General features: G+C 38.6%; 5 protein-coding genes across 5 annotated transcripts; 3 read left to right on the top strand and 2 right to left on the bottom strand.

Annotated features, from left to right (window-relative positions):
- The first annotated feature begins 9 nt into the window (after positions 1-9).
- Positions 10-1,836, top strand: LOC108149958 (cell wall protein DAN4). The gene is made up of 3 exons (XM_017277874.1): positions 10-244; positions 372-1,471; positions 1,537-1,836. The coding sequence occupies exons 1-3, from the start codon at positions 10-12 to the stop codon at positions 1,834-1,836; spliced, it is 1,635 nt and encodes a 544-aa protein (XP_017133363.1).
- A 766-nt stretch (positions 1,837-2,602) lies between these two features.
- LOC108149957 (flocculation protein FLO11) lies at positions 2,603-5,831 on the top strand. Its single transcript, XM_017277873.1, has 3 exons — positions 2,603-2,831; positions 2,900-3,058; positions 3,427-5,831. Exons 1-3 carry the CDS (start codon positions 2,603-2,605, stop codon positions 5,829-5,831), a joined length of 2,793 nt encoding a protein of 930 aa, XP_017133362.1.
- Position 5,832: 1 nt separating this feature from the next.
- Positions 5,833-6,602, bottom strand: LOC108149974. The gene is made up of 2 exons (XM_017277894.2): positions 6,508-6,602; positions 5,833-6,456 (listed from the first exon to the last, which is right to left on the bottom strand). The coding sequence occupies exons 1-2, from the start codon at positions 6,526-6,528 to the stop codon at positions 5,974-5,976; spliced, it is 504 nt and encodes a 167-aa protein (XP_017133383.1). The 5' UTR covers positions 6,529-6,602; the 3' UTR covers positions 5,833-5,973.
- A 286-nt stretch (positions 6,603-6,888) lies between these two features.
- Positions 6,889-8,734, bottom strand: LOC108149956. The gene is made up of 3 exons (XM_017277872.1): positions 8,368-8,734; positions 7,700-7,864; positions 6,889-7,544 (listed from the first exon to the last, which is right to left on the bottom strand). The coding sequence occupies exons 1-3, from the start codon at positions 8,732-8,734 to the stop codon at positions 6,889-6,891; spliced, it is 1,188 nt and encodes a 395-aa protein (XP_017133361.1).
- Positions 8,735-20,232: 11,498 nt separating this feature from the next.
- On the top strand, positions 20,233-20,857 carry LOC108149973. Its single transcript, XM_017277893.2, has one exon. It carries the CDS (start codon positions 20,306-20,308, stop codon positions 20,636-20,638), a length of 333 nt encoding a protein of 110 aa, XP_017133382.1. The 5' UTR covers positions 20,233-20,305; the 3' UTR covers positions 20,639-20,857.
- Positions 20,858-23,042: the final 2,185 nt, after the last annotated feature.

Here is a 23,042-nt window from a genome sequence, read left to right on the forward strand (position 1 = left end):
ACCTTCAAAATGTGGGGAGTGTTTCCTTGTATTGTCCTGTTGTCAGCTTTGACCTTGTCTCAAGGTCAACAGGAGGATTACGTGGGATTTCTTCGTACCCACGGACCCAGGAATGTTCCGAGATACAACCATCGACCCTGTGGCCCCCGAGTTTGCGGCAAAAGTGGCCTTTGTTATCGGAGTTTCGAGAGCATTTGCGAGCTAAACGATTATAATTTTAAGATGATCTTCAGTGGCCAAGACGGTAAAATATATTAAAGTTATCTAATTCATTTGGATATACCAATATACCAAAGAAAATTCATTTAAAGTAGATATTCTTTATTAACACAAATATAACACAAATATGTACACACTCCTTTTTCTTCCAGAGTTCGATCTGACCAACCCCATCTATTGCCAAGAGCCTCCACCACCGCCAAAGCTTATAAATGTTGGCTACTATTATAACACTAATCACCGGAGCTTGTTGTTGGGCCAACAGCCACCGTCGCCATATTCGTCGCCCGTTCCTCGGCCGAGTATTTCCCTTAACCAGGACTATTATAGACGTTATGACAGAGTTTCAACACCAGATGATTTCAGTCCAGCTCTGGATTATGTACAGCCGTATCCGGTATGGTCTTTTAAGCGACCTCAAACACCGCCGACAAGGTCCCCAGTGAGTGTTAGGCCTCCTTATTGGAGCTATCCGACCAGGCGCCCCGAATCAACGAAGCGGCCTTGTTATGAGACAACAACAACCAGAAAAAGGACCCCAACAAGAACAACAACTACTGAATATTCCACAACCAGCACAACAACTGAACCAACTACAACGACGAGGACAACTGTACCTTTAATAACTACAAGAAGTACTGAACCTTCTACAACAACAACCGCTGAACAAACAACGACAACCACTGAACAAACAACAACAACAACAACTAATTCAACAACAGAAATAACAAGCACAGAACCAACCACAGATCCAATAACAACTGAGGTGACAGAATTATCAACAGCTACAGAATCGACCACAGCAGAAACCACAGTACCAACAACAGCTGAAACGATCCCACAAACAACAACAACGACTGAATCTACAACGGCAAGCACGACAGAATCTACCACAACTTCAACTACTGAAGTTCCTACAACAACGACAACAGATCTTCCCACGACAACAACCACTGAGGTTTCTACAACAACGACATCAGATCCTACCACAACAACAACCACTGATGGAACTACAACAACGACAGCGGATCCACCTACAACAACAACCACTGAGGTTTCTACAACAACGACAACAGATCCTTCCACAACAACATCCACCACAGATCCTTCCACCACAGATCCTGTCACGACAACATCCACTACAGACTCTTCCACAATAACAACCACCACAGACTCTTCCACCACAGATCCTTCCACAACAACTGATGCCCCCACAACAACAACGACTGAATCTTCCAGTAACGCCGGGGTTGTAAGTATAATGATCAATATATATTACCATGATAAAATAAAATTAATGTTTACTTCATTTGATAGAAATCGTTAACTATTACGATCAGAAATGCTGACGGTCGTGTACAAGAACTCGATTTGGCAGCCTTGGCCGTGAGTCCAGACACAGCAGATGCAAACTGTGAAGAGGTTACCAATGTCCTGATAACAACAGGATCAAGAATTGTTTTCCAGTTTTCTGGCTGTATTGTGGTCAATAGTTCTACCACTGCAGCCACCACCACAACCTCGACAAGCACCACTGAAACCCCACATGAAACCCCTTACTACCAGTGGTTTGGCCAATCAGCGGGCTATCAATCCCATTTCATATATACCTATTAATGTGCAATAATGGATGTTCTTGCTTACCGACAAAAATAAAGAAAATATAAAGCTTATAGAAACAAAGAAAATACACAAATTTTATATACTTATTAGTTTTCTCTTTAAGAACGGACTTTAAATCGCGTATCAGCTACACATTGTCAAATTGTTATGGTTCGAAATAATATGTAAGCCAAGTAGAAAGAAAAAAAAAGAAGAAAACAATAATAGCCCATTATAACAAAAAAATGTTGTTTTAAAATGTTTGGTATTTCATGTAAGCCACAATTCGAGTATAAAACGTTAGAGTCAAGTGTCTTAAATCATAGGAAACGTGATATTCGCTGTCTTGAAAAGTTCCACACGTGAACTGCGTACCGCCCTGCAACCCATCGCCGAAATCAAGTTCAAGTGCATCTACGTTCTGCTTACTCATGCTTTAACTCATTCCGTTCCGAAGAACTGTAGCTTGTTGCAGCAGACAATTTCACATGACTCAAGGTTGAGCTAAGCCACCGCGATAATGGCCAATAAATTTCATAATGAGTTGCAAGACAAGAATGAAAGCAAGAGAAGAGGCGTCTGGCAAACCGATTGATATGAACTACATAATAACAATAAAGAAGCAATATAAATAATAAAATTATATGACCCAAAAGAGGGTTCGCGACACGTACACACACATTGCAAGAGTATGAGAGCACCGAGTGTTAGGACTGCCCGGGAGTATAAAAACTGCAAGCGATCGAGGTCACGGCATAGTCGCATTTGAATCGTTTTCAGCATGACAGTCTCACTTGCAATTGTTTTTGCACTACTCGCCACCGTTCAGGCATGGGATGACGGAGCACCCTACTACCCAGCTCCGCACTACTTTGACCAGCAGCCCTATGAGTACCCATGCCCACCATCTGGTCCCGAAAGTCTCGTTTGTGCCGGAGCCCCAGGTGTCCAACCATCCACATTTCCCAGTCCCTGCGAAGTTCGACGATTCAGAGCCCTCACGGGAATAGGTAAGTTCTACCAACTGGTTCTATAAGTCACCTCCTGGTCCTCATCGAACCCATATTTATTTCTCCAGACTGGGAGATCATCCACGAGAACAGGTGCGAAACTCTGGAGGTCTGTCCGGACAACTGCCAGGATCAGTACAGTCCTGTTTGCGGAAAATACAAGGACACCAGGCGAAACTACAGAAGTGAATGCGAACTGCAGCTGGTAAAGTGCCGCACAGGTCATCGTGAGTATTTTTAGAATATTAAATTAATTCCTTGAGACCCTACAATGCTAAAACACTAAAAATATAATATAATATAAGATTTACCCTAGATCAAACATATTTCAATGAGATATGTAATGTAAAGACAAGCCTTCAAACAGTTGACAGTAAATACGTCCAAACATGGGTATAAATATTTTAAAACCGATAATCGATTGTAAACTTTAATAGCAAAAAAAAAATTACACCTTAGTTATAGGAAGTTGTAGTAATTATAAAAACCTTAAAACCTATAGTCTGAATAATGTTAGCATCAAACTATACGGTTTCATTAAAAATATTTTAAACAAGCATATATATTTTTATTCAACAATACTTTTTTATTACAGCTTGGAGAAAACATCACGATGGTCCCTGTGAAAGTAGGTATCCAGTCAATCAGTCGCCGCGTCTTCAAAGCTACAATCCCTATGCGATCAGTCCATCCCAGTCGAACTATGGATCTTCTGGATCATATGGCTCTCAAGGACCATATGTACCTCAAGGACCTTATGGTTCTCAAGGACCGTATGGAGGTCAAGGATCTCACAGACCTTATGGACCCTACGGTCCCTATAGGTCGCAATCTCAACCTCAGGGCTATCCACACACGTCATTTGCTTCGCCAAAGCCAGCTTATGAGGCGCCGGTCTATAACCCTTATAAAATTACGTGGGAGAACCTGCCCACCGAGTACACCGTAACGTCCAGACCATATCCAACTCCAAGCTACGAGTCCTCGCCAGTTACTGCCACCACCACAATCACCACAACTCCCGGACCAGAGACAGAAGACACAACAACCACTGCAATTACCACCACACCACAGCCAGGGCCAGAAGACACAACAGAAGCGTCGACTCAGAACCCTAGACAGAATATAAAGGTGAATGCAGTGGTGGAGAGAGCAGAAAATACAACTACCCAGGTGTCCCTCACAACGGCTTCTTCCGAAGAAACCACAACCACTGCGAAGCCTCTTGTAGCGAACAAGACTTCGAAATATGCCACGGAACTCAGTTCAACAGAATCCAGTGTTACGGCTACACCATTGAAAAAATTCATAACGACTGCTTCGCCAGAACATGCAACGACCACAGCGAGAATGGCAGGTCCTCCACTTTCGATAAACGCCGTAAAAGGAGCGGAGAAGACTACTGAGCAGGACACAAGCACTGAACCAAGTACTCCTCAGACCCAACCGACTGATGCTCCTGGGGTTGAAAGAACTACCAAGGTGTCTATAGACAAAGTCTTCAAAGTAAATGCAGTGCAGGCGAGTACTGAAGAAACCACTGAGAGAAAAACTAGCACTCCCAAAGTCGTACCAATCTACCCAACTTATCCATCGCCAAGTGTCTATAAGGAAACTCCAGTCTACAGCTCTACTAAGACTCCAGTCACACAAAAAGAGGATGAAGAGACAACTGAGATATCATTAGACAAAGTATTCAAAATCAATGCAGTGCAGGAAAGAACGGAAAAGACAGCTGAAGAGACTACTGTCAACGAAACTAGCACAGAATCGAGTACTACCAAAGCTCAACCGACCTACACATCGTATCCCGCATATCCATCACCAAGTGTTTATAAAACGTATTCAGTGTATAGCTCTACACCAGCTCCTGAGGGTGAAGAAACTACTATGTTGGCCTTGGACAAAGTCTTCAAAATAAATGCTGTGCAGGAAAGTACTGAAAAGACTGTTGAAGAGACTACTGAGAAGAAATCTACCACTGAAAAGAAATCTACCTACATAACATATCCAACTTACTCATCCCCAAGTGTGTATAAAGAATCTTCAGATTCTCCAGTCACCGAAGAAGAGAACGAAGAGACATCTGAGATATCGTTAGCTAAGGTCTTTAAAATACATGCAGTGCAGGAAAATACAGAGAAGGTAGTTGTAGAGACCACAGAATCAAGTACACCTAAAGTCCAAGCTCTTTACCCAGCATATCCAAATATTTATAAAGAATCTACAGTCTACACAACTACTGAAGCTCCTGGAGAAACGACCCAGGCGTCTTTAGACAGGGTCTTCAAAGTAAATGCAGTGCAGGAGAGTACTGAGAAAATAGCTAGCACAGAATTAAGCACACTTAAAGCCCAACCTACCTACATAACGTATCCAGCTTATTCATCAAGTGTCTATAAAGAATCGTCTGCCTATGGATCGCCAGAGACTGAAGCAGAGGACGATGAGACAACTGAGATATCTTTAGACAAAGTCTTCAAAATAAATGCAGTGCAGGAGAGTACTACGCTTGCAGCTGAAGAGACTACTGAGAAGAAAACAAGTCCGGAGTCTAGCACTTCTAAGGCCGTTCCTACCTACCCATCATATCCAACTTATAAGACTTCTGGGTCTTCTGAGACTACACTGAATGAAGAAGGAGAGGCAACTACTAAAAGTTCTTTGAATAGAGCCATAAAGATTAATGCGATCTCGGATACGGTAACCGAATCATCTACGGAACTCAGCCAAAACTCCACAACGACTGCTTCTCCGAGCATAGTTTCTGGTATTCTAACAGGAATCACACAGGGACTAAGTATTAGTGCGGTCAATAGTTCGAAAACTGAATCAGCAGAAATTCCCAAAGTTGTGAAGACAGAAAGTGTCGGTCTGAATGGTACGGTAGTGAATTTGGAGCTGACTGGCAAACAGGGAACCAAGAAGTTGAATCTACACACAAATAGTTCCGACAAATCAAGCAATGTGTTTTTTATATTTTTTGATAGTTTTAATTGAATAAGTTTATATAGAGGCAATCATAGTCGAATGTACCAAATAAGATAATGTTGATGTTGATGTTATTGTTAATAGTTTAAGTTTTGGAAATTATAAGTGCATATTGTTGTGTTCAAAAAGAGTTTCTTGGTTTTCCGTTAACTTAGGCGGTAGCGGAGAGCGTTTCATTTGCCAGTCTGAAGTTGTGGCCTTTAAAAAACACAATGTAGTTGGACCCAGTCGTTTGATTCACCAGAGATCGCAAATTAGACAGAGGCATCAAATCGCTGTTGTTCTTCCTGTTCTTAAACTGACCAAATGCAGGGCGAGACATTTTCTGCATATCTTGGGGCATTCCATTGGGTTCCTTTTGGAGGGAGTTCTGCTTACGTCTTATAATCTTGCGGCTACGTATATAGATGTCCGTTAGGACTTCCATATTGTCCCGCAGTTGTTCTAACTCCCCCTTCAAATGAACAACAAAATTCTTGAATATCATGGTCACCACGGAAGGGATCGTCTGTAGTTTCAAGCCTTTGTTGTCATCATAAGTAATGGCACTTTCATTTGATTCGTTCAGCATGCACTTGGGTTCGCCAGAAGTCACAATTCCCGCGCACATAATCAATCCAAAAATAAAGGTGAGCTACGATTCAGAGCAATTAGTTTTGGTTTTTTTTCCCAAAAATATGCTTACCATTAAATTGGAGTACTCCATTTTTTTTTGATTCTATTCGTTTCCTTTCCTGTTCTTGTTTAATATAAATCAGTGGCGTTACTAAAACAAATTGTCGGCAATGCTCCGACAAAAGTTAAAATGCCTACTTTGATTAAACAGTTGACTAGGTTTGAATTCTTAAACCTAAATCGAACGAAAATACTGATGAAAAAATTAGCACCACAGACAGAAAGAATTTCTGTTTTAATATAATTATAATTTATTACTTTAAGTCTTATACTTACTTTTATTCTAAACCTGAATTCGAAGTGATTTCAAGATTTTATTTTATTTTATTGTTCAACTTAACTAGTATTAAAAATAGGTATCAATAAATATTAAATACCAGAGTCTAGATAGTTATCGTGGATTTTTCGTAGAATCTTGAGTGGTGCTGATCGCGTGTGTCATCGCAGGCGGATCGTCAGTGGTGGATGCGTCACTAATCTCAGTGGTGCTGGCCTTTAGATTCGATTTAAAGGTGCTGGTGGATAAATGACTTATCCTGGTTGCTTTGGTGGTTAACAAAACTGGCTTTGCTGTGGTGGATGTGGTGGTGCTACTTCGGCGGGAATACGATTCCGTGACACGACCCACTTCTGGCAGAAACATCGAGAGCGAGGAGTCGATGATCTCGGCATAATCGTGACCCACATCTGGAATATTGTACACATTATAGGCATCCACTGCACGAGAAACGGAGACCATGGGATTGGTCAGATTCATCAGTTGCTGAAATTGCATGGGCGCGGGACTTTTACTCGTTAGTTTGGTGGGCCTAGCCCATTCAGTTGTGGTGATTCCCGTGTCGGTTGGTGTGGTGGTCCTCGGATTGGTGGTGCTGGTGATCCACGGATCTGGAGTGGCCAGCATAAGGTACATCTTTTTTTGTTCATTAGAAAACTTTGCAACGGAGGCTTTTGTTGCCATGCGTTTAGTTTTGTTGCGGCGCCGATTCTTCTTACGGTCACTTTTTTTGGGCGTTTGGCAAGGACCCAGGTGCAGAATCCGCAGGACTAGGCAGTCAGAAGAAATTAAATTAGGGATTATACAAATGAGAAGTAGGTTATCAAATCTGATTTAAGGTCACCTTAAAAAAAACTTTTCTTTGATGTCTTAAACCTATAAGCCAAAGATAGAAAACATGATTTTATTTGAATGTTTAACATACCATGTTTTGTGTGGCACTCGCGTCGTCGCATCTCGCACTCGTTGGCGAAGGTTTGGGGAAGGGCTCCTCCGATCTCGGCCAGCGCGCAAACTGGTCGCCCCACATGGGTGCACTTCATCGTCTGGCAGGTGGGCAGGCATCGCTCCATCTCCGTGGGCTCCAGTTCTGCATGGCAATTTCCGGAGATACAGTTTTGCAAAATATAATAAAATAAACACAGGAAAAGAAGCAATTTAGAAATTGGAAAGTTGAAAATAGTTTTCAATCTTTTAGACTTATTTTGAAATGAAAATCATTTATTTGAAATTATTCTATCATTATTTTTAACTGCAAAAGCCTATTGTAAGTACAAATTAACGCGTTTACTTAAAAAAAGATAATTGTCGTCTAGTCAAAAACTTGAAAATCATTTATTTTCCAACACGATTTTAAGCTTTAAAAATAAATTTTCTGTGTTTCAATTTTAATTTTATTACTGTTTATATATATTTTTTTCCAAATATATTTTGAAGTAAAGAGTTTTTTATGTTTTGAAACAATTCATTGGGTTTAGAATTCATTGGGTTGTTTATGGCCTCAACATTTTTGTGTGATGATAAGTATATTTTTTTAAAGGAATTTTGTGATGGTTTTTGTAAGCTGAGTAAAACAATCTTTTCCCAACTCACCTGTGCCATACTGGAAAAGTAGCTTCATGTTGGCCGCCTCCAAGCGGCAATCGTTTTCAAAGTAGAAGTTATCCGTGCCATTTGTGGCACAAACCGGCACTCCGCCGGGCTGGCAATTTGGCTGGTAGTCGACATACTGGATCTGCATGGGACCCAGGCCCTTGTGGCCCTTCTCATCGGGATCCTGTCCCACTCCTGCCTCGCCAAGGATTTTGGCGTACTGATCTCTCGTGTAATGCGGATCGCTCAGGTGCCAGTTGGCAATGGGTGAGGTCGTTTTGGACGTCACTCCGCCGCCAAAGACTCCCAGGATCGATAAAAGGATAAGGATTACTGATTCCATTATGGTGACTTGCCGCGACTGCATCTCGAATTGCTTGTGACCTTCGTAGATCGCGTGCAGAGCTTTATATTGGATCTGGGTGACTTATCGCTTCAGTTCGCTCTGCATTTTTACACTGACGCTGCATTTATCGGTGCTTAGCAACATATTTGCTTATGCCAATGCGATAAGAATCCACTCAGCAGGTGGCTCACTGCATAACCATTCATAGTTATTTATCGCTCTTTGAACTGTGGGTCATTCACGTGCCAGCTACTCTGAGGTAGTGAAAACTCACCACTTTAATACATAATGACATATACATATGGAGTGAAAATCTGCCAAGTGGGCAACCTAAAACCAAAAGGTCAGATTTTCATGGAACATTTGGCTTTTTGGGTTCACAACAAAAAAAAAAGAATACATTTAAGCCGGTTTTGAGAATATCGAAATATATTTTTTGTTAATGTTGTGCTGTTTATTTCATAGGTATTCAGTTTTTCTAACATTTATTTATTAATTTATTTTTAACTTGTAATGTAACTTCACTAGCTTTTTAAGTTTTCTCATAGTTAAGTGATTAACAAAACAAACTTTTTACTTACTTACTAAGTAAATGTATAAATAGAAAGCTTAAAAGCTCAATATCCTTCAAGACTTTGGAAGGCTTTAAAAGCTAACGACAAGCTAAATTAAGCTATACCAGAATGTTTTAAAGCTCAAGAAAAATAAAGCTTTTGATAAATGTTTTCAAAGTTTTTATTAAATAAAAGCTAATTTATTTACTGTTGCCTGAATATTATTTAGATTATTGCCATGGGAGCTTTAATGTTATAGTCGTCCGTTTTTGATGAAATTATAGACCGATCTGGCTCGTTTCGACATATGTACTACAATAGAAAGACAACTTTTGGGAAAGTTTCATGCAGATATCTTTAAAGATGAGAGACTAGTTTGCATGGAAACGGACGGACAGACGGGCGGACATACGGACATGGCTCGACTCTCCTAGTGATGCGGATCAAAAATATATATATTCTTTATAGGGTCGGATATGTCTCCTTCACTGCGCTTCAAGCTTCTGACTGAAATTATAAAATAACCAAAAACCGTCACTTTAAATTCAATAACTTTTTTTGCAAACATCCGATTTCAAAATGGCATATCTTTATAGTATTGGGGCTTCAGTCTCTAAAACTCTGCGTTTAAAAATGGTTTTGTAATTTCGGGTCGATTTTTTGTCATTTTTATGATGTAACCTAACCTTTCTAAATATCCGAAAAAATCGTCTTTGCAGAAAAGTGACCAAAAACCTACAGTTCTAAGTCCATAACTTTTATTTCACGCATCCGATTTCAAAGTTGTATTTCTTTAAAGTCTTGTTGCTTAATCTTCTAAAAGTTTGCATTTAAATTCTGTTTTGAAAGTTATTAGGGTATTATAATTTCAGTCAGATGTTTGCAACGCAGTGAAGCAGACATTTCCGACCCTATAAAGTAAATATATTCTTGATCAGCATAACTAGGCAAGTCGATCTAACCATGTCCGTCTGTCCGTCTGTCCGTCCGTCTGTCAGAAGACTTTTATTAAAAGAAATAATTTAATCGAGTACTTATTCTTTTTTTTTTTTAAAACGCTTTGTTTTGAAAATTTTTTCTTCGAATATTTATTAAATCGAAATTGGGCCAGACAACCTTTTAAAAACCTTGTCATCAAGTTCCCGTTATACCAAATCAAAAAAATTAATAATTTTAAAAGTCATTCTGAATTTCTTTTTGAAGAAGTTTAAAATGTTTACGATTAAATCGTAGGTTAACATTTTTGTTGATTTATTACATTTCTTACAAACCTTATCATCGTGCTCTAGTTTACTGCAAAAACTTATCCTATAAAATTCTAAGCTATGTACAATGTCAGGCAAAAATAGTTATTTTAATAACACAGCTGCTTTTACGTTGTCCTTGAAATCGATGTTTGGGTCTGAAATCCCCGCACAGTTTCAGATGTTGTGCAAAGTTTTTGAGCGTCAACAAACAGCCAACTTATATTTGGGCAAGTTTATTGCTTTGCCGTTATTGAAAATGAAAGAGCAAGGGCATCTGCCCTCCCAACCCCGCCCCCAGACATTGTGCCGCACCCCTCTCCCCAACAACCACTCTGAACGTCCTGCAACATCCTTTCCACACACTTTCACCCCCAAAGACACACACACATTCGTATAGTAATCTGCATATGCTTATGTGTGGGGACCAGAAGATACAATTTATTAAACTCTCCTTACACATACACAGCTAAAAATGGCCAAAGCAAACAACAAAAGTTTCCTATTCCCTTACATGACGAAGGGTCCTGAGAAAACCAAATCCAATATGGAATCGGTGTGCTGTGCGGCACGGAAACAATGGAGAAAACGGAAGTCATGGAACGGAAACAGGTAGAATAGGAGAACGCAGTGGAAAACTTAACAACGTCAAAATAAAAAATATTGATAATGATAACTTTGAATTTCGACAAGATAATAATACCAATGTCTACAGAAATAATAAACACAGTCGATAATCAAGACAGTATGTTCCAGTTTCATTTCAGTATCCCACAAAAAGATTTATTTATTTAGGATTAAACTTAAAAATATGTATCAAAAGTAAACATCATTAAAATGGTAAAAATTAAAGTCATAATCCAAATACCCAATTTTAAACGTTGATAAGTTTTAATAAAAATACATGCTACTTAAGCAGTGGGACTACATAGAGAGTTCGAGCTTCGTTGCTGCCCCTTGATGACTGTTGGTTTTGCCATTCAGTTTGCTTTCTATTTTGGCCGCGCACAAAGCGAAGGGGGTGAAAGGGGCGGAAAGGAGTGGAAAGGGGCGAAGGACGATGGGCAGGGTTTGCCTGAGTGTTTGAGTGTGTGTGCGGGCCAAACAATAAACAAACAAACAAGCTGCTAAAGTGTCACACATTCATCATACATTGTAATATGCCTGTGGACACGACCGTAATATCCAGTATACCGACTACTGCCAGACTTGGCCAGTAGCCAGTCACTGGTTACTATCACCACCACTGGTCACTGGTCACTGGTCACCGGTCACCGGTCACTGGTTAGTGGCCATGGTATTTTTTCATTGCCGGATTCTAGAGTTGGAAAACCGAAAGAGATGGCGTTGGCAAACAAATAAAGACAGGAAATCGCGAATTGCAAGCCGCAGCCACACTAAGCGAAAAACTTTCATGCAGATATTTTTAAAACTAAAAAAATGTAAAAGTAGTTACTGAATTGTAGTTCTTGTCCAATATATAAATATGTATTTATAAAAATTGAATTCTGACATTAATTATCTATTTCAACTTTCAAATTTAACTTCAAATATTTCCATAGTTGCAATGGTAATTTGTTAATAATTATTTAACCATAGGCATCACACAAATCGGTTATTAAAGTAAGTAAGTAACATTTCTCCCAGTGCAGTCTGGTGGGCGGAACAGTGGGCGCGGCAGCGCTCGGAGGTGCGGTTGCAAAACTATGGAAAAAGTGCAAAAAGGTCAGTAAATTAATGTGCGCTGGATAAACTTTGTGTCGTCCATGTGTGTGTGTGTGTGTGTGTGTGTGTGTGTGTGTGTGTGTGTGTGTGTGTGTGTGTGTGTGTGTGTGTGTGTGTGTGTGTGTGTGTGTGTGTGTGTGTGTGTGTGTGTGTGTGTGTGTGTGTGTGTGTGTGTGTGTGTGTGTGTGTGTGTGTGTGTGTGTGTGTGTGTGTGTGTGTGTGTGTGTGTGTGTGTGTGTGTGTGTGTGTGTGTGTGTGTGTGTGTGTGTGTGTGTGTGTGTGTGTGTGTGTGTGTGTGTGTGTGTGTGTGTGTGTGTGTGTGTGTGTGTGTGTGTGTGTGTGTGTGTGTGTGTGTGTGTGTGTGTGTGTGTGTGTGTGTGTGTGTGTGTGTGTGTGTGTGTGTGTGTGTGTGTGTGTGTGTGTGTGTGTGTGTGTGTGTGTGTGTGTGTGTGTGTGTGTGTGTGTGTGTGTGTGTGTGTGTGTGTGTGTGTGTGTGTGTGTGTGTGTGTGTGTGTGTGTGTGTGTGTGTGTGTGTGTGTGTGTGTGTGTGTGTGTGTGTGTGTGTGTGTGTGTGTGTGTGTGTGTGTGTGTGTGTGTGTGTGTGTGTGTGTGTGTGTGTGTGTGTGTGTGTGTGTGTGTGTGTGTGTGTGTGTGTGTGTGTGTGTGTGTGTGTGTGTGTGTGTGTGTGTGTGTGTGTGTGTGTGTGTGTGTGTGTGTGTGTGTGTGTGTGTGTGTGTGTGTGTGTGTGTGTGTGTGTGTGTGTGTGTGTGTGTGTGTGTGTGTGTGTGTGTGTGTGTGTGTGTGTGTGTGTGTGTGTGTGTGTGTGTGTGTGTGTGTGTGTGTGTGTGTGTGTGTGTGTGTGTGTGTGTGTGTGTGTGTGTGTGTGTGTGTGTGTGTGTGTGTGTGTGTGTGTGTGTGTGTGTGTGTGTGTGTGTGTGTGTGTGTGTGTGTGTGTGTGTGTGTGTGTGTGTGTGTGTGTGTGTGTGTGTGTGTGTGTGTGTGTGTGTGTGTGTGTGTGTGTGTGTGTGTGTGTGTGTGTGTGTGTGTGTGTGTGTGTGTGTGTGTGTGTGTGTGTGTGTGTGTGTGTGTGTGTGTGTGTGTGTGTGTGTGTGTGTGTGTGTGTGTGTGTGTGTGTGTGTGTGTGTGTGTATGTGTGTGTGTGTGTGTGTGTGTGTGTGTGTGTGTGTGTGTATGTGTGTGTGTGTGTGAGTGTTTGTGCAGGCCTGTGGAAATGTGTGTGTCTGTGTGCTAGAAAACCTGTCGGTGGGCGTGGCTGAGCCGCCCCCAGGCTGACCGTGAGAGCAAAGGGAAGGGGACATTCCGAGGGAAATTTGCTTTGAGTTACGGCCTCTTCGGTTCGCAAAAGGCACACACACAGGTAAACAAACAAGCTCACTGGCACACAGATACTCAGATACTAACACTCACACTCACTCTCTTACAAACACACACACACGGACAACACTTTCATTTACACAAACACAAACAGGATTCAGATTTTACCAAAGGGTTATCGAGAGGGGCGAAAAAGAAAAACATAATAAATAGAACCAGCAGCCGCATTTATTTTTCAATTTATGCTCCCAAGGATAATGATAAATTCGTTAGCTGTGCCGCATAAATTTACTCCAAGTTGAAGCGGCCCGTCTTAAATTAGATGTTAAATTTTCAACTAATAAATCAATATTTACATAATTTATACAAATTAGGTATGTTCCCCGGTTTCCCCCATGATGATCGATTACTGCCCTTTTTTTTGTATTTTGGGGGTTGCTTTCACAATTTCAGCGACTGATTGCTTGGGGCTTTTTTTTTTGTTTTGAGGGGGGTTATGTGATTATGATTATTATGTGTGGGTGCCTGACAGGGGAATATGCAATCTATGCGAAAACAAATTGCTTTCAAATTAGTTTTCGCAGGTGCGTCAAAACGAGTTGGATTGATGAGTAATTCACAGCGGAATCTCTGAGTGGCGAGTAAAAACAGTTGACATTTCACCAGCACACGCAGCAAAATTGCAGAAAACTTTTTCAGTTATTTTATACTTTCTAACATTTTAAATATAAGTGTAAAAACTGAATTAGAAGGGTGTTCAAGAGTGATGGGGATTTTTAGATGTTTACTAGCTGTGCGCCTAGTTACGATCACTTTGCAACAAGGGACCTTTTTGAAATGCATTAATTGACTTTAAAATGTGTTATCAAAAATGTAGTCCACATTGTTTTCAGGCCTGCTCTAATTCTCCTTGGATTATTTAAGTGAAACCCACTTTCCCTGGCCAACGATCCATCAATCGGAGCCCATGCGTCCAGCTTATGTATGTCACAGCGAATGAAAAAGAGCCGGCCGACATCTTGCCATAAACTTAAACGGAGTTTCTAATGGCACCCTAATGAAAACTTCATCGTTTTGTCAGATTCTCGAAAACAATTTGCATAAGGACAGGGCATGCAAACAGCCATAAATCATTTAGCACTAAGACCCTTGGCCAATATGCCCAGACTAGCCCCGTCTCTTTTCACCACCCCCCCACCGTGTTGCCTTTTCTTTTCCCCTCCCCACTTAACGTCTCTTTCTATTTGTCGTTGTCTTTCTTTTTCTACGGATGTCTGAATGGTGCTGGCTTCATTGTGCTTTTAATTCCAATTTTAATTTTACACCAAAACTTTGGTCCTGGCTGGAACTTCTTGGTCCAGGACTATTCCACCTCCTTTCTGTCCCTCGATTTTCTAAGCCCCCACTCTCCCCTCCTTAGCCATCATCTCCCATCATCCCCGCTGTTGTAATTTTCTTTTGAAAGTTTTCTCCTGTCCATGTTGTGTCGTGTTCTGTCGTTCCGATTGCGGTGAATGATAATGATTGTTTGCCAGGGCATTTCATTTCGATGACCTCAAAGCCCAGGCCCCTAAATAAATCCCTTGAATTGCCCCAAAAGAACCCGGTCCAATTAAAGACCTCATAACTGCGGCCAGGTGGGCAAATAAAACATTGCATTCATCCCGATAATTAAGGGCAAGAACATGTAATGAATCCTTTCCGCCATCAGATGATGTTCGCGATTTTGCCAAGGGCTAGTCCAACATCAAATCAATTAAGCTAACAATTCGAGGTCGAGCTCGGCGAAAAAGTATTTGTGGGGTTTGGTTTAAATTACCGGTTCATAATAATTAAACATTTATATTCAATGTTTAAATTGAAAGTATTCTGTTGTTTTATCTGTTCTCTTTTGATTCTATTTGTACATCAAATTGGTGTCGATTGGTGATATTTGGCTTAATTAAATATGTATTTAACTTGAAGACCTTGAACTTAAATTCAGAAATTAATTTTAGTCCAACTGCTTTTTTGCTATGGACTGATTGGTATTTTCTTATTGTTTCGGGTCAAGGAATGTGTATTATTTTGATAAAACGGAATAACATAAAATAGTTTTAACGTACAATTATCATTAACGTATTGCTCAATCTGCAGAGAAAATATCATGGCTATTTCAATTTGAAGTTTTTATATTGCGAAATATGAATTTAATTGTAGACCTTTCAATTGTATTTCATAAATATGCACAAGTGTCGAGGCAAATAAGTTTATCCCATCGAACGAAATGTAATCAATTAGCTTAAAATGTAAATAGCTAGCCCCCAGTGGAAATGGCGTCAACTTGAAATTCAATTTTAAAGTGGTGCTGGGGCCAGGGGAAATCTAAGATTTTGGGCTCAAAATGGGGTCTTAAATCGATGCCGGAATCGACGGTCTTAAGTGCGATTAGGCAATTAAATGTGAAACGGAACGCAAACGTATTTTGGTTAATGTAATGCGGTGGTGGTCGTTCTGCTTTTCCCCCACCCTTCTTAATGTTTTTTTTTTTTTTTTGTTGCTTGCTTCTGTCGCTCTGTCAACACTTTGTTTGCCATCATGGCATTATAATAATATATAAATATAATGGCAGTAAATTCCCCCTCACGCACACACACATACACACACATACATACAGTAAAAGGCAGCCATCTTGGTGGCAGTCTTATAACGGTAGCCCAGTCAACTGTTTATGTGTGTGTGTGTGAGAAAAGCGGAAGTGCGGCATATTTTCCGCTTAAAACGCCACAATGTGCTCGACTTTGTGTGTTTGGCTTGGGGAAAAGATGTGCCAGCGCCACAAAGGGGGAGTCACACAATTTATTCGGATATTTTTTATTATTTTTCTCCTTATTGTCATGAGCATAAAGCTCATGTGAATCTTCGCACACCTTGGTAAGCCGACAGTCCGGATTGCAAAAGTCGAAGCAATTAAATGCTTTAAATTAATGTTGAATAAAAGTTACGGCGGCCAATAACCATATTCGTGTATTGCCTGTGGCACATTGCGTTCTAAAAGTGCAATAACTAAGTCAAGCCATAAATTGCTCAGCCTTAACAAAAATATAATATGTGTAGTATAAAATATATTGCGTCAGTAATAATACAGTGCATATAGGACCTAATTTAATTAAATTAAATTCTTCATGTATCGATTTAAATTAAGATTTATAATGATACACATAAAGTTAGTTTTTTTTTAAGCCATTGCATAAACAAAATAGTATTATTATTTTCTTAAATTTTTATTGTAAGTGATAAACTTTTTTTTAGCCCAACAATAATAACAAGCGAGATATAAGAAAGTGCATATAAAATCATATTTATATATATTCTTAATAAATTATAATTGTCAGATTAAAAAGAAAACCATTTTGTAGAAATTTCTTTTATAGTAAACAAACCAAACATTTTGATATTGTTTTTATTATATATATAAAATATATATATATATATATATATATATATAGATAACAATATATCTATATGACAATTATAATTTATTAACAATAATTTAATTGCATTATTATATACTTTTCTTGATGTTATTAAATAAACAATGGTGAATCAAACTTGCTTTGGTCTTTCTTGCATTGAAATACTGCGCAATTTCCACAGCTGTCTGTATTTTTGCAGCCTTTGGCAGAATGTCAGATAATGCCTGCATCCTGGCACAAAGGATATTATTGGCTCACTGATTAATAAGCTGCATAGCTGTTCTTTTATCTGGGCGACAGATGGAGGGGAACGTATAAACAGGCGACTGCTTTCTGTTTCTCTACTCAATTTAATCCGGTTCCTGGAAATACCCTTGCCTCAAAGAAGCTTCGGGGCAAATCACTGGTAACTCTACTAGCTGCTCCTTAGAATTGCACCCTGTGCAATTGGCTCCCAGGTGGGGAATTACCCTCCCATTTCGAAATCGGATCCAGGAATGCAGCTGCTGCTATTGGCTTCAAATAAGCAAAACAAGCCCTCGATGCCACAACCCTCGCCAAATTGTAGTTCATACCCAGGCAGACTCTTATTATGCATTATTTGGAATCTGACAAATAGAAAACATTGCATTGTGGCCAATTAGGAACGGCTGAAGTGCAGAGGAGCAACCAGTTGCCTGGCCTGGCCATAATAATTTTCAATTTCGAGAAAACCTGGTGCTTACTTTAAGCTACACTTAAGAAAATTCATCTAGACTGGCATTTAAAAACACTCAATTGTGTTCATTGTTTAGTTTCCAGCTCACAATTTCATCTAGAAATCGTTTTAATCGTAATAATAATAAAAAGCAAATGAAAAATATTTGTCTAGATGTTTCTATTTTCATTTTGGAATACCAGCTGAAAAAAGAGCGAGAAACTAAACACTTTATATATTAAATTAAATGGAGTAAAGGAAATAAGCAAAAAGCAGATTATCCTTTGTTTTTTTTAAATATAAATTCATGATAAACACGTTCTGTAAGTAAAAATAAAAATTGTAAAAGTCTTTTGCATATAAAATAAAAATACAAATTATATAAGCCCAAGTAAGCTACAGCAATAAATCATGAATGTTTTTAAATATGGGATATGAAAATCAGACGCAGCCTTAAAACTGAAAGCTGTTTGCAGGCCATTGTAAGGCACATTAAACTTATAAACTTTATTAGCGGCAATTTTGTGGAAAAACCATACTTTCTATGAACCAATTAGGGGCATACCAAGCTGCATTTTATTTCCGGGAAAACCTAGAAAAATGAGCTAATAAGTGCAAAATTGAGAACTCAGTTGACCACAAACTGCACTTTCGTGTCCAGTGTTTCTGCGAAAAACTTTGCAATCGACTAACTTAGTTTAGTACGAAAACGAAACTGTACAAATTGATTACGAAATCCAATTAATTATGGCCCTGACCGTGGCAGTCGAAGGTTCTGCCATTGTTTTGGTGTTGAATTTGTGACTTTGCCCATGACAGAGTGTCCAATTAGTGCTTTGTGTATCATCGCTGACCGTTGTTTTCCCCGGTGCCATGGAAGGACCAGGTCCTGTATGCATTTGGATGTCATTTTCATGTTTGGCAGAGCAAAACAAAAATTCCAGCTAAAACCGCTCACATATGAATTATCATTTATTTATGAAATTTCGGCCAACTATTGTTTGCGGAAATTACTAAACCAAGTTGTGATGTTGGAGATTCCCAGCATGAAGCTATTTTCAGGGTCTTCTATGATGCAGAATTAATTGCAAATGCCTTCCAATTTGAGCAATTTGGTTAATTCCGACTTCATTAGATGTAGCACACGGTAAATGAGGCGTGGAGTAACCAGAAATTGTTCGGCTTTAAAGGGTCGCAGGACTTCCACTGACTGAAATTGTAACAACAGTTAATTATTTATCTTGTGTCCGGCGGACATGGCCACATGACAGGGCACACTCCGCCATTGTGACACGCGAATTAAACTAGCATTCAATTTCCATTGTGCAATCGCCATTCATGTCCATCACAATGCAGGCTTTAACTTGATTAGCGCCGGCGGGAGATACCCAGAATCTGACATGCTCTGGGAGTACTCGGGAAAAAATAAAACAAATAAATAGACCGCATGTTTTACTATTTGCTTTGGAATTTTACCTCAATAAACAAATTTGTTTCCATTTATTACGTATGGCATTTATTTATTTATTGCATTTACAGTGCAAATTTAATGAGATATTCAAGTTTCAGGCAGTTGTTTTTAAAGTATTTGTTATATTTTGCAATATAAGTGGAATAACTTATATTGACAAAATGAGGGCTGCTGGAAAAGTCTATAAAAACAAACATGATCTATCAAAATAAAATGAATTCAAATTATGACTACGCCTTCTGTCAGAGGCAATCAATGTGGACAAAATTTGATCAAATGCAATGTAAGAGAATATGATATCTCGTAAATAAACGACACAAATAATTTATGGAACAATATTAATAATAAGCTAAAAAATGCCACGCATGAATAGTTACAAAACGTGCCAACCATAAATAAGCCGGCCAATTTGTGGCATTAAATTAGTTGAAGGTTTAATTCAAATTTCAAATGCTGAACACGGAAAAATGAATTGCCTAGTAAAATTGTTATCAGAATTTACGAGCTCATTAATTTCAGCTAAAACCGAACAAGAATACAGCAGGTTAAGTTAAGTGAAATTTTATATATTCAATTTTAAGTTATATATTTTTATATGGTGATTCTTTTCTTATCAATATATTGCAAAAAAAAAAAGAAAATAGCGAAGCAAGATATATAATTAAAGAATATAGAAGAGAAAGAATATCGAATAGAATAAAAAAGTTATGAGAAATATTGAAGATTGAATTTCCATTTAAATAAATTAAAAACAATTGTCTTTTTTATTGTCTGTGACTTTGCACAACTTTCTTTATCATTTTACATATACAGATATAAATACATCTCAGCCAAGGAGAAAACATTAGTAAATAAATTTATAGGTATGTTTTTTAAAAATACCAGCTCTTTTTCGAGGTTCCGCCTCCTCGCCGCCCCCGCAAATCTATGAATTTAACTGCAGCGGGTCCGGGGCAGAGTGAGCTAGCCCCAGACCAAGAAAGATACTTACATGTTTGTCTCAGTTTCTGTAAAGTGTGCTCTGAGATTTCAGTGTTTGTTGGATACTTCTGATTATTTATTATCCATTTCATTTCATATCTGTAAAGAGTTTCCAAAATTTTTCATAAAAATGTCCCGCAAACAAAATCGCATCAATGTGTTTGTGCCACCGATTAGTAGTTTTCCCGAATCCAGTTTGCTGGGCGGCTATGAACTCCAGGATCGCGTCGAGTTGCCCAAGGCCACGGACGTCCTTGAGAATGTCATTGAAGAGCAAGAGCCGCACTTTCTCTACGTAATCGATGGCCGGGGCCGTATTTTGGAGCAAATGCGTTATTTTGGCGACGATTACCGTTTGGCTTTGAGGGAGGCCTTTACCCAAGAGGGCCACATCCATCCGGATAATGGTGCAGAATTTGCATCTCCAAATCTAGAGCCCCTGACCGAAAGCCCTTACCCGTGACCACAATAAAACAGTCGGAATCATTCGGCATACCGGCAAATAAATTAACTGTCTCAATTGATGCACTTCTTTTGCTTGATTGGCCAGGGCTAAAAAACAATGTTGGTTCACTGATAAAAAAAGGTAGTAAGAAAAATATCTGATTTTGGAATTTTGAATTGTATCTTAAACATTAAAATTAATATTAATTGAATAAAAAAAAAAAATTTGGGTTCACTACGTTTTTTTTACCAGTGTTATTATTTTCAAACATGTATTTTTATTTGTAATAGATACATTTAAAAGAAGTCATCTTGTCTTCAACTAGATCTTAGTTTAAGACATTGTAATAACTTTTCCAACGTTTATAGCCAAATAACTCTTGAAAAATCGATCGATCTGTCTGCGTGTGAAAAGCTTATACAATTTATTTCATTAATAAAATTTGGTAATAAATTTCAAACTAAATTTTATAGTGGCATTTCGTTGTGGTTGGAATTTTTGTAAAAGCTCAATTGGGTTTTTTTCGGATCTGGCAAATTATTCGTCGAATTTGCGGTGCTATGCATGTCGCAACATATTTGTTTAACAGAAGAGCCACTTCAGCGAATTTTCCCCGCTATTTCACTCGCACGAAGAGCAGTAAAAAAAAATTGTATTTACTTTCTGGTCACAATTTGTAAAAAACGAGTTCTTTATTGTTTTTCTGTTGGCACGAGTTAAAAGTTTAAAAATGAAAAAAAAAAGAAAAATTGGAAAACGAATTACATTTGCATCGGCATGTGTTGCGCATTCAGATGGGATCTGTATCTGTATTCGCATCTGCTCCTGCGAATGCATCTGTAAATATCTGCAGGCATTTGCGTGTGTTACTTTGATGCATAATGGGATTTTTATGGCCATACGTTTTAATGCAATCCTTTTTCCCACTACTTTATTTCTTTGAATGTAAAAAATATTGTTGAGTTTTTAATAACAAATGAACCATTTTCAATAATCTTAAGCAAATTACCCCGTATTTTAGCCAATATTTCTTTGAATGAAAAATATTGTTGAGTTTTTAATAAGACTTTAACGAATTGAACCATTTTCAATCATATTATGCAAATTATATTCGTTTATATTTTAATTCAAACTCCAAAATGCACCCTGCTTATATTTCAAACGCCTAACATTTAGAGCAATGTTGTGTAATTTATAATTTGTTCATTTATTTCTTAAAATAGTTCTTAGCATAATTTTGTACCAATAATCAGATTATAAAATTTAGATTGGCAAAAAGCAGAATGAAGTTTGAAAACTTGCTTAGTCAACATTTATTTATTTGCTTAAGTTACATATTTTTAAAGCACATATATGAGTTTGTATTTTAAATTTTACAGCCTACATCTTTTGTATGTGTCATTTTTGTAACCCCTTTTCGAGTCCCAATAATTTAGCCTGCACAAGTATTACGTATTCGACCCATTGGCCCTTACCTTCGGGTAATTTATGACTTTCTGCATTGTTCGCAGCTCCCTCGTTTCGGGATCTGGATGAGCAGGTATTATGTTAAATTTAATGTGCCCTCGCCATGGCAACAGGTCAAAAGGCCAGAAGATGGTCACCGCGTTGGGGTAACTGGATTGAAATGGCGTCGCCTGCAACGCACTTAAAGACTGGCGAATTTTTTAAAAAGGAAGGGCACAGTTCAACATTGCCATGGCAGCCAATTTGTCCACACGTAAGCATCTGAGCCCCCATGGAGCTAACTCAGTTGAAAACCATTCAACTCCCTAATTGGATAGGTTATACAGTATTTTGGGTGTGAATGTAGCAGGCAAGGTTCGATGTTGTCTCATTTTGAATGACTGCCCGATCTGAATGGCGAATGCAAACTCGTTTAATGACTGAGCCGGTTCAGGGGAGGACATCATTACCCAGACAAATCTAGGCACTGTAGACTACAAAAGTTTGGTTTTCCCTTTCAGTGATAAATGCCTAGTTTTCCGGTTGCTAGGAGTTGACAAAATTTTAAAGAAAATTGAGAAAATCTGTCGCTTGCTAAATATAAATGTAAACTAGATTTATCTGTTTAAAATGAGTCAACAAATAACACTACATTGACTTACACTAGAGAACGTGTTTTGTATAAATAACAGTCTAATACACATTTAGCAAAATGACTTGACTGGTAATGTTGGTTAAAATAAAAACATGTTAAGGTGATAGTGGCTGCTTTATGTTGGATAAGTAGCAGGTCGAAACCGATTCCTACGGAGGAATGCGATTTAAAGAAGAAATCGGCTTTTTTTTGAATAATTTATTTATGTTCTTTACGAGTTATTTGAAAAATGATTTATCCAAATACAAATTCCTAAAAAGTAATTAAAATACATTTTTCCTTTTTTAATTATGGAATTATATATAAAAAGCATTGATATTG

The sequence above is a fragment of the Drosophila elegans genome, unplaced genomic scaffold, assembly GCF_018152505.1.
Source record: "Drosophila elegans isolate 14027-0461.03 unplaced genomic scaffold, ASM1815250v1 contig_149, whole genome shotgun sequence".
Classification (NCBI taxonomy): Eukaryota; Metazoa; Arthropoda; class Insecta; order Diptera; family Drosophilidae; genus Drosophila; species Drosophila elegans.